The sequence below is a fragment of the Mchenga conophoros genome, linkage group LG4, assembly GCF_057382185.1.
Source record: "Mchenga conophoros isolate Kocher_MC1m ecotype Shallow Benthic linkage group LG4, M_conophoros_male_GT1.1, whole genome shotgun sequence".
NCBI lineage: Eukaryota > Metazoa > Chordata > Actinopteri > Cichliformes > Cichlidae > Mchenga > Mchenga conophoros.
The window spans coordinates 6,406,524-6,418,878 of record NC_140529.1 but is presented as its reverse complement, the minus strand read 5'-3'; the positions used below and the strand labels follow the sequence as shown (position 1 = coordinate 6,418,878).

The 12,355-nt window shown below is 40.4% G+C and overlaps 1 protein-coding gene across 3 annotated transcripts in view; it reads left to right on the top strand.

Moving 5' to 3' along the window:
* The first annotated feature begins 988 nt into the window (after positions 1–988).
* LOC146575407 (uncharacterized) overlaps positions 989–12,355 on the top strand; it is a 58,131-nt gene continuing 46,764 nt past the window's right edge. For 2 of the 3 annotated variants that reach the window (XM_085270110.1, XM_085270109.1), the window contains exon 1: positions 989–1,121. In XM_085270110.1, the coding sequence (XP_085126236.1) occupies positions 1,050–1,121 (72 nt within the window). In that variant the 5' untranslated portion in view covers positions 989–1,049. Of the gene's footprint in view, positions 1,122–4,671; positions 4,797–12,355 lie in introns of those variants that run through there. The other variant, XM_085270108.1, reaches the window with a different exon arrangement.

Genomic DNA, 12,355 nt, shown 5'->3' with positions numbered 1-12,355 from the left:
GAGAGAAATTAACAATTTTATTGATTTGAATATAACTTTGGGACATAAGTTTAAAGGAAACAAATTATTCTGGTACACTTAACACAACCTTAGTTGGAATTACTAATATTATTTGACTAAGTCGTATCCACAACAGTTAAGTTAAAGTAGCTTAAAAAATATATGTTGGCTTTACTCGCTTAAATTAAATTCTGTTAACTTAAAAAATATTTCTGGATTCAAACAAATTTATTTCGTGCAACCACTTGTCATAAAAAAATTTAGTAAATTGAACAAAACATTTTTCAGTGTACATGTATATTTGATGATGTTGGTGTTTGGCTTGATTGTCAGCACAAAGAGGGAGAGAGAGAATGAGGACAGAACAGAGATGAACAAGAGCAGGTGAGACACACGTTAGTCAAATGGTTGTTTACCACAAGTATCACCGTATCACAGGTCCTCATGTATCTCGTACCTAGTGTTTCTTTTTAGGTTTGTTATTTTTCAAATTCTATATTTATTAAGTTATGCAGGCTTGTTTGCACAACAAGGATAAATAATTATATAAACTTTTCTCAATCTAAATAGTGTACTTTGGTAGAATTAAAAAATAAGTGTAGTGCAGGTCTATGATGATTTTTAGTGCTACTATCATCTAGTTCTGATTCTGTCTTGGTTAAGTCCTCAGTAGTCCTGATTTTGAACTGTTGTAGTCCTGCTTTAATTCTGGATCAGTTCTGGGTCTGGTTGAATTGGGGTTTAGTCCCTGTGTCTTGATACAGCCCCGACTTTGTTCTGCCTCGCTGCTTAATTAAAAAACTAGTTTAAGGTGTCCTGCACATGTGATATATATTTTTCCCTATATGAAGCCATTTTTTTAAACAAAACTCAAAACAGAGCCAATTAATCTTTCAGTCATTTATAACCTCCCCCCCCCCCCCCCAAAGAAAATCCCACATGCATACTACCCTTTCAAATGTCTGGCTCCGCCTCTGCTTTTGTGACAAAAATAATTCATAATAATTCAATTTAAATAGGCCCCGGGCAATAGTCTGGAGACTCCGGCGATGACGACGTGCAACACTACAAAAGCTGAAAGTGAAAGTAAAGATGCCAGAACGAATCAGCATCTCTCCAAGGTAGGCAGCAAAGAGCATTCTTCATTCTAACTGTGTGTTCAGTGTGTGTCGCTGAAATTGGGTCATCTTTAGCTTTTCTGCGAAATCGGTGTTGCGCGTGTTCAGTTAACTGGACATAGACATGTGGCTGAGCAGTAGCGCTGTGACGCCTGTCAAAGTATCTTGTGCGCAGTGTGACGAGCGAAAATAATGTGAAATTTGTGCAAAGTTGGTTCAGGCATATAATGTGTGCGCCGTGAGCAGAGCGCGTTTTCAGAATAAAGAACATGCTTGAGTTCTAGGTCAGCTGTTATCGATCTGTCGATACACGCACACATCCGAGGGGGTAAATCAGAAACAATCATCCGACTTCAGAGTGTTTTAATCCCGTCGCCGTTCACCGTTAACGATAGAAACACGTACAAAGAGCGGATTCGTGGGTATCATGCCTGCGTGACCAGTAGCGGTTTTTGATACGGGCGGTGGCCCAGGGGTGCATCGTGGTGGAGGGCCAGCGCATTTTAGGATCGGTTTTCTATCGCCCTTTTGTCGGGAGTAAGGGCGCCCTCCGTTTGCGAGGTGCGCCTGCTGCTTGCGGCACAGGGAGGAGAGGGCGGGTCGGCGGGGGAGTCTCTGGCTGGAGCTGCATCTAATAACCAACAAACACGAAAACACCAGACATCATGATACAGACTTATAATTTGCACCGATGTTTTTTCGAAATTCTGTGTGCGAAAAGTGAGCGTGAGAGCCCTCGGTGCGCATGCTCGCTGCTGAAGTCAAAGTAAACTTTATTGTCATCGCCGCTCCATACAGTCCAGAGACGAGACGACGCTCCAGTTACAGCAGTGCAAGTAAACAAACAATAAATATAAGAAGAGTAAGAAAACAAATATACACTTTAGGACTCGGGGTAAAGGGATCAATAACAATTTAAAATTTATAATTTACAGTTTGATGATTTAAAGTCTCACACACACACACAACCCGTCGAAAGGGGCGGGGCCGGCTGCTTCCAAATAGAGCGCATTTCATTCCTAATATTGTCAATCCAAGCCCATTATGTATTCATGATTTCAAGGGCATAGATTTGGTTTTGGCATTGGTGGGGACGGATGATTCAACCACCGAACCCTGCCCTGTTTCTTTTTTCCTTTTTGTTTTTGCTTCTTAATAAAAAGAGGAGAAATATACTTGGTACATATGTTATTCTACATGCTTTTAAACCATTTAAAATCACAATTCATAGTTTTATATGTGAATTATATAATGTTAAATTACTATTAAACAAATGACTATTTTAGGCTTTAGTTCACTTCAGCCATATTCCATATAAATCAGGTATAAAAATAGCTTCAAATACAGTCATGACAATAAAATAATATGACTTTAAGGACTTAACAACATTACTTCAGTTACACCAACATCTCTTATTAGCACTAAGGGAACACTGAATGACCTGCTGGGTTTTGTCCATAAAACTACTCATCTAAGATTACCACAAAGTAAAAGATCTCTCAGCAAAATTATGCAACATTTTAGGCACTACTGCCCCGATTAACTCAGTGAGCTGGGATTTTTTTATTCCAAACATGAACTACTGTTACAGCAACAGACATGGACTACTGGTGTCCCACACAACAACTCAATGTCCACTATGTGAAGCAGCCAAACACATGCCTGCTCCTCTCGTTAACTGAGATAAACTGCTGGCATATTGGTTTTACATCTATACTGTCCAGCCTCTCCTGGTGGACACACAGCAGCATTGTTTAATCTCTTTTGAGTCATTGTTAACCTTACCCATCTTTTTAGTCTTCTGAGAGCACTGAAGCTTCTTACAGCCTCAGTACCTGCGTTTTATCCTCAGATTAAAAGTATTATTCTGTGCTTGATGTGCCTCAGCTTTGGCCCTGGCTCCTCCCCTCTGACTGCACTAGGACATATTGCCACCTGATAAAATAACACATTGATTCGTGCCATATAAAAAGTGAGACATGTCAATTCAGATTCTTTGTCAAACATACACTAATGAATCAATTTATATCAGCAGCCTAACAATTGTCATGATAATAAATACTAGTTAATCTATAGCACCAACTCATCAGTCACCTGTGACCTCGCCTCTCCACCTCTGAGCTACAACATGGCAGAGCTGCCTCTGTCACCTGATGAATAACAGTGAGACACTCCACATACATGCAGTCACACATGTGCTTCAAATACAGTCATGAACCATCAAGTCATCATTTCACCTGTGTCACCATTACTCTCTGAGCTTTGTGTTGGTTGGAATATTTGCAAAATCATGACTACCTCATGACATTTTGTCTCAAAAATTAACCCTATGAATATGTCAGCACCATTAGGATGAAATTATTGTGTCACCAACATTTTAACGTTAGACATATAATTTTAACAGCCTCTGTAAACTAATATCCTGGCTGCTCGAGGCTGCCGTTTTCTCTGACAGTTTCAATCAAAATTAGAAATGCTGCTCTGAGACTGAGAGAACTAATAGTGCCGCCTGTTGTGCAGTTAGTTTCCAAAACACGTTATTCATGGTTACATACAGTTTTAGACTGATGTGGGCCAAAGCCTAGCATAGCCTGTAACATTATTATGACACATTTTATGAGTGAACTTGGCTTTAAGTGACTTACAGGTTTCTTTGAAAAATACTTTCTTATATCCAGGTTCTTCCTTTTTGCTGCCGTCCTCCTCTCCTCCTGGCAGCGCAGGTTTGCTGCAGAGCTCCCTGAAAGGCACAGCCAATCACATTGCCATATTTGTCACATGACGTAGGACTCCAGTAGAGAATGTAATTGAACTCTTTCTGCACCGCTGGGTGAATGAGATGTCGACAGATCGTTTTTTTTTCTTTCTATTGGGTTTGTTTTTCTTTACTCGAAGAGATCAAATTATTGGTGGGGACAATTCAATAATCGCTGAATATTGGTGGTCCATGCCAAATCTACGCCCTTGCATGATTTGAATCCTGGGTTGAGCGAAATCCCAGAAATAAAGACAAAGCGAATCTGTGAACTAAGGTGTAGGAAAGAAAAGTTCAAAGCCATCAGGTGCTCAGTTTAGAAAAAAGAGAAAAGAAGAGGAGGAGAAACGAGCAACAGATACAGGTAAGCAGATGTGTCATTGGATAATGGCAGGTCATCCTGAAACAATGAGAATCAGAATACTTTATTAATCCCTAAGGAAATTATGTGAGTTACAGTTGCTCCAAGAAGAAATGGAAAAAATAGCAACAGTAACAGACTAAACTCCAAACAATACATTATGATACACAGTTTAATATTAATTAGTCATTGTCAGTTGTTGATTTGTCCTGTTCTCATTGTATGACGAATTATGATGGCTGTTTGGTAGCTGTTTGCATACAATGCATACTCTCTCTCTCTCTTCACATGTGTGTGTGCTTCTCTGGTGAAATTCAGTGTGGTCCCGACAACAGTTTTATGTTAATGTACAACCCTTAATATGTTTTATGTATGTGTGTCCGTGTGTGTGTGTCTTTGTGTGCGTGTGTGTGTGTGTGGGGGGGGATGTCAGATGGAGTGTTCACCCAGGGCGCCAAACAGGCTAGGACCGCCACTGTGCATGACTATTGCCTTCGGCGTGAGCTACATACGTGGCGAACTTGGTCACCAGCATTCATGCTTCATTTTAACCTTTTACCAAGTAAGATTTCAAAACAAAGCGCAACAATTGTGAAACAAAAGTTTGATTTAAAAATTCTGTCCCAGGTACATTTCTAGGTAACAATAAGGATTCTTCAGCTGACCTGTTGCTTGTTTAGGAACAAAAGTTTATGTGATGATCGGAACCAAAATTGGGACTAATCTTTGCCTGTTACTGATCTGATTTACACAACAGACATGTTGTTGTTTAATAATAATGTTGATAACTAGAGCATGTCTCAAAACCATCTGGATAGTGTCAAGTTTACCACACTATAACATCAGCTCTTCCTGTAACTACAGTCTGGGAACATAGCAGGCAGATGCTTGAGAGGAATGCTATCCTGGAGGACTCTATCTGCTCAGCAGTCCGGGTCTGCTTTTTCCTTTTTTTTTTGTTTCATCACACCTTAAATGTGTGACTTGTTAAAAGGTGTGCATGGCAGGCAGGCTTTTCTTCTACTGTTTTCTTCTACTTCTACTGTAATAGATGCAGTGCGTGTGTTTTAGCATCGTCTTGCTATTTTTGTGCTATATTCAAGAGGCGTCATCTGGATGGGAGCAGATGTTACTTTAAAACAGGGTTGGGAAGCTCCAGGCCTCAAGGCTGGGGTCCTGCAGGGTTTTAGATATATCTTGAACACAGCTGATTTAAATGGCTAAATTACATCATCAACATGTTTTGAAGTTGAAAGAAATTTAAAATTTAGATTTTTTATTTTAAATGAGCTTTGGCTCAGAGAAAATGACAGTGTTTCAAACATCCTCAATGCAGATGCGGATCACACAGTGAACAGAGTTCACAGATAGTGATCTCTCAAAGTGTGGTGCTGAGCCCATGCACTAATATCCATTACAGGATCAACTAATTTTCAGACTTTTGGCTGAGTGTTTCGATTAGATGTACTGCAGATGATGAGATTCTGCCAGTCTTTACGTCTGAGAAGCTGTGCATTGCTCGGTGTTTTGAAGGAAGGCTCAGAGGAGGTTGGAGATTGTTACCATCATTAGGGATGGGTATCGTTTAGGTTTTATCCCATACCGGTACTTTTGAAACGGTGCTGGTGCTTAAACGGTGCTCGAATCGGTGCTTAAAGAATCAAAAACACAAACTTTGTCCTAAAACCTCTCATGTTTAGCTGTTTTTTGTAAAAAGATAACAATGTTAGCCTTTTCTGCAGCTATGGGGCATATATGGTATCACTCTTGGCTGGAAGCAGTGCTTAATCATTGAAAAAAAATAAACACCAACTTTATCCAAAAACCTCTCACGTTTAGCTGTTTTCCACTTTTTCTTTGGTCATTTTAGCCTTTTTGTCCAGGGAGAAGGGAGTATCTGCCATCAAACAAGACAGCCGCATGTAACTACGACGGTGTTTGCTAGTTCACCTTAAATGCATTAATTTGATAACGTGGTTAGCCTACTCAATGTAAACTACTTGGTCTCTTCCTGTGATCTCAGATTAACCCAGAAGGTATAAAGCAGGAAGTAAAACAACATTTCCTCCTTTTGTTTCTGTAAGACAGGTAGGTAAGGTAACTTTAAACAATAAAAATTAACAGTTGAAATAAAGAACATGTTAACTTAACAAACTCGTAGGAATTGATTTAAACCAAGATGTTATATTATATAATCTGTAAAAGTGCAAAACATAAAGAAACCTGGGATAGTAGATGTTTGCCTATTGCAGACTACATGTAGGAGCCATATGAGTTGTTCCTTTTTGACTAAGTGGGTTGGTTTAAATGGACTCACTGTATTGGTGCACGGGTGTGGGGCGTGTCTCATGGGTGTGGTAGATGATAAATCTGGTTGCACTCACCTGTTCACCGTACCTGGTGTTGATGAGCAGAAAGGTAGGATGAGCATGAGGCAAAACTTTCTGTTGACTGCAGCTTGAATGATTTTGATGTATTTTGACTGGAACTTGATGGTTTATGTTAGTGATGGCCAAATGAAGCTTTCCGAAGCACTGAAGCTTGTATTGAAAAACGGTTCATTACTCGAAGCTTTTCAACACAGTCCTCTCCGGTGACATCTGGTGGTGAAAATTTTGAAGAGCAGCTTGAATCTGCAAAATAAAACGGACTGCTCAATTATCACTGCTCACTCAAGAGTGGAGTTCTCTCTGATATTGGGCCACCGTTCCGTTGCTTTGAACATGTAATTGGTTTTGTTTTCTCGATTGGGGGGCTGAAAAAAATGTAATGCGTATTTGCGTAATACATTTTGATCAATAAACTTTCCCTATTTAAACATGCACTATGGTGGCCTTTCTTTGCTCATAACTCCTTGATGTTGGTAAATACAATAAGTGAGCAATATATATAATATACATATGATAATGCACAGCACATTATGGAGTATGCCCCTGCTGTGAAGTCCTGCCTCCATCTACTTGTCATTTAATCACAGCTGGACAGGTTCATACAAAATATTAGATTAGGCCAATTGTCCTATACATATTTTTGACCTAGGGGTGGGATTGATTGTGAACTGGAAAGGGAAAATGCTTAGGAAGCTGAGTACGGCTGCATCGTCACTGATTTGTAGAATCATTTTGATTCGATACAGGATCCGATTCAATTTGATTGGAATCTGGAAAGTTTTGCCTCAGTCAGAAATATTACAAGTCTGATCATTTAACAGTATATATCCATAATTTCGTATCTATTAAAAGAAAGCTGACACATGTGAGACTTAATTAGAGATGTAAACAGAGAGTTATGAAACCTGCAGCTGCAGAAGCCAGCGGGGAAAAAAAGAGGCAAACACAGCGCGGACCCGACGACACACCAAAATCTGACTCTGACGCGTCGGGTCCGCGCTCTGTGTTCACGTTTGTATGCAGAATCCGTAAACCTGCTCCCAGTTACTGTTTTAGCTGCATGGTGTTTGACGACATGTTGTGAGGTTTAACCTGAGATGCTGGCGTTTCAGGCATGATAACGTTAATTTACAAATCGACACGGGATTTTAATGAATCAATATCACTTTATTCAATTTAGCATGGATTGTAATCAGAAAAGCGATAATCAAAACCCACCCCTAATCAAGAACTTGCAAAGTAAAAACATGATCAATGTAAGGTAGCCCTTTTGTTATTTACAGTTAACAAGAGGATTAGTGTTACTGTGCGCTGGCTGAGTCTGTTTCTTTTCTTAGAAATAGTTTCTCCTGCCCTGGAGAAAATCCACTTGCATGGAACAGAAGAGGCTGTGGAGTGCAGGAACTACACTGCAAGCTGGTAGATATGCAGGTATTCCTGGGTCCTGCAGACTATCACCTAAAAACAATAAACAAAATGATTTTCTAAACTGTAGCAATGTCATGTACGTATAGTGTCAAATACATTGTTGTAGTCTTCATCAGCTTTAATTCACATGGAAGTGTTCCTGAAGTCATATGCTGTAATGATATTTACATTATGAAAACATGATTTTGGACATTTCAAGTTTTTCACTTCGGCAGATAAAATGAATTGAGCAAAATCAACTCAAAATATTCCCACACGCCAGAACGTCCTCTCTTCCTCGCTGGCTCCATATCTGTCAGTGGAATGATCACCTCGTCGCTATCTGTCACCATCAACACACTCCACGAATCCCGTGGATGATTCACTTCCTTATATCCGTTTGAATCAGGTACCGAAGCAGTTACGTGCGTAATGAAGCTTCGGACGTCACTGGTCACGTGACTTTTGCCAAACGAAGCAAGCCTCGACACAGTGCTTCTGAACCAGTGTGTTGTTTTTTTCGACACACGCTCCGGAGCGTCAGCTTCAAGCGGGCCATCACTAGTTTATGTATATTTGTGCACTAATTGATGCCATAGGCCAAACTGTGTGTTGGCATTGTAATTAGTGCAGTTATTGGTGAGTTGCAGTTGTTTGTTTGTGCAATCTGTGCATTTGTTTAATAGTTAATCCCATGTGCTGATTTATATATTGGACAGTTGCATGTGGAATAAAAGGAGCAAATGATACAGAAGTGTATTTTATGCATTTATTGTTGTGCGTCATCTGTGTCCTCATGTTTAGCCTGCCGCGGCCATTGGTTGGAGGAGCCGCAACAAATTGTCAACAGAAAAGTTTGTAGGTTTTATTGGATTATTTATATATAGATGAGTTTTATAGTTTGCTGTTGCCTTTGTCCATGCAGCTTTTAGACGAAGCCTTTGGCTACACACAACAGATTTCTTTCAGGAGTCTTATTCCCGTTAGGTTTCAGCAGTACAGCTGCACTAGGCGTTGTACTGATTTGCTTTCTAGGTATTGTGCATCAGGCGGCTGAAGCCATTGGCTTGGGAGTACCGCCGCAGTTTGTGTTTAAGACAGTTTGTCTTCCTCACAGCTGACAGTATGGAGGTACATAAATACCCACCGCTAGTATGTACGGAAGACTAGGTTGAGTTAGGTTTAATAGGCAGATAGTGGGGGATATTGCTCCTGTTAATTGTGTGTGTCCAAGGTTTATTGAAGGGAATGTCATCAAGTTGATGTGTTGGAATCAATATGTGTGGCATAGTTGCAGTTTAGTGTTTGGATTTTGTAATGTTTTGAAAAAAATGGAGACACGCCAATTAATACAATGTGGTGATGCAGATGGAAAGAAAAGACAGCTTCAAACAGAACGTCACACTAAGATTAATAAAATTAAAAAGGTCATAAAGGTTAAAGAATTAAAGCAATCTGAAGATAATGTTTCCACTGTTCAGGCTCAGTTAGAGAATTTGTCTGTGTTGCTTAATGAGGCAACTCGTCTGCATGAAACCTTGCTTCCTTTGCTTCCTCAAGAGGAGCAAGAAAAACAAACTGCTTGGTTTATAAGTGTGCAAGCACATAATACTGAGTTTATGGAAGAGATAAAGAAATTGCTTCATGATGCAAAGGGAAACCTGAAGAGTAGAAATCAGGTGTCTGAGCTTGATTTGCCACATTTAAATCCACCTGGTGTTGAGTCTTCTGATGTATTACCTGCTGGAAATGGTTCTGGTGCTTCTAGGCACGCCGGGAATGTTGGTAAAGGTGCTGCGATAGATGATGTTAATCCAAGTGATAACGTCTCTAATGTTGCAAGCAGAAGTTGTAGGAAAAGTAAATCATCACTCAGTGGCTCAATGGTTTCATCTGCCTTGTCAGCACACATAACGGCAGAGGCTGACATGGCTGCCCTTCTTGTTCGACAGAGGTTGTTGAAAGAAAAGCATGCTTTGGAAGAACAAGAAACACAGCCTAAGAAAAGAAAGGAGCTGCTTGACTGAAATAGCAGCCTCAGCAGCAAAGGTGAATGTTTTAAAAGCTTCTGAAATGTCCCGAGTCTCAAGTGCTGTTAATGGTAAATCTGATGGAATGAATTCGTATTTAGAACGAGAGCAGGGGCGTTTAGTCGTTTTTAAATCCCAATGCTCCGACGTTCAAGCCTGTGTTACCAGAGCAACCATATCAGGGTGTCGATGCAAGTGATCATCAAGCACATGTATTGGATGTGAGGCCCGAGGTTAAAAATACTTCTCAGCCTAAGGTTGTTTCGTTGGAACAGTCGGAGACGAAGTTATATCAAGTATTTCCAGGTGCAGTTTCGACTACTCGGATGATGTCGCAGTCTCACGCACAATCGAAACCTCTTACACATACAGTGCAAGGTGGTGAGGGTTATGATCATCTAGTCAGTTTTGAAGAAACAAAATGAAATGACAACTTTACTGGCTGAGCAGCAGTCTCTGTTTTTGCTACCAAGTCGTGACATTCAGTTATTTGATGGCGATCCTTTGCAATATCAAACATTTATGAGAGCTTTTGAGCACATGGTGGAGAGTCAAGCTCACAGTGCTAAGATTTGTTTATATTTTCTCGTGCAATACACTAGAGGCCATCCCAGAGAAATGGTCCGAAGCTGTCAGTATATGCCTGTTGAGTATGGATATGCTAAAGCTAAATCTTTGCTCCAAGAGAACTTTGGCAATTCGCTGAAAATTGCTGCTGCCTACATTGAAAGGGTCAGTAAATGGCCACCTATAAAATCTGATGATGTGAAGGCTTTGCAGGAATATGGGTTTTTATTAAGGCAATGTTGTAATGCAATGGGAGATGTTGAGTCCTTGCATGAGTTGGATGTCTCTGCTAATATGCAAGCAGTTATAAAAAAAAAAAAAGTTACCCTATAAGCTCAGGGATAAATGGAGGAATGTTGTCTGCGATCTGCAGGAGAGGTTTCAACGTAAAGTGGTTTTTAGCGATGTTGAGTTTGTTGAAAGGCAAGTTAAGATCGCAAGTGACCCATTGTTTGGAGATATACATGATCCTCCGACAGCCACCAGAAAAGAGGCGAGGAATGGTAAGTCTCAGTTTTACCCTAAGGCTAAGCGGAGTAGTTTTGCTACTACAGTGGCCAAGGTGGAAGGGAAGATTGAGGCGAGAGAGTGGTTCAGTTGTGACCAAGGTTTGCTTGTTTTGTGGAGCAGGGCATATGTTGGATTTGTGTCCTTCATTTGAAAGAAAGTTGCACTTTGAAAGATTATCTTTTTTGAAAGAGAATGGCGTGTGTTATGGTTGTCTGCGCATTGGGCACAGAAGCAAGGACTGTAGGAAACGTCTCTTGTGTAAAGTCTGTAAACAGAAACACCCCACACTCTTACATATTCACTCCAAGCGGAGGGAAAGTGTTGCAGTGCAAACTATAGGAGGGGGAGAACCACCAGATGAAGGTCCTTCATGTGCTGTGCAAAGCAGTGGTGTTACTGGGGCCAGTGAGTAAAATAGTGCTCTGTCCATAATACCCGTTAGAGTGAAGGCCAAGAAAGGTAATCAGTCACTGATAACCTATGCTTTCCTAGATCCTGGGAGCCCAGCTTCATTTTGTACTGAAGGGCTCATGAATAGGCTGAATCTTTCAGGAAGGAAAACTGGCATTCTTTTGCGGACAATGGGTCAGGAGAAAATGGTCAGTAGTTATGTTGTTTCAGATTTTGAAGTAGCTGGTTTGGATTTAGATCACTACTGTGACTTGCCTGACTTATTTACTCAGAAAAGCATGCCTGTTCATCAATGTAATATTCCTCGACAGGAAGATCTCGATAGATGGCCACATTTGCGCTATATTAAGCAGGGCTCTAGACTAACTTTTTGCCATGGGCGTACCGGTACGCCTAACTTTTTAAAGTTAGGCGTACCGGTACAAAAGTTAGGCGCACACAAATTTTATAATTGATATAATATGTGTTTTTCTGGATACACTGTGCTTTTTCAGCATTCAAAGATTGATGACACCGTGTCAGAGCACTGGCTATGAATTTCAGAAGGATCAGGCCTTAACAGAAAAGTTAGCAATAGTTCTTTTCCTATTACAGCTACATCCACTTCTGTCGTGCCTAGGCTGCTCACTAGGGCTGGGTATCATCACTGATCTCTATAATCCATTCGATTCCGGTTTTCAAAGTCCCGATTCGATTCAACTTAGCCTCAGACAGTCAGAAATATTATAATTCTGATCATTTATCAGTACTGACTTTATCAGAATTGTGAACATCACAGCAGATGCCTTTGTGTGAAAGTAACTGAG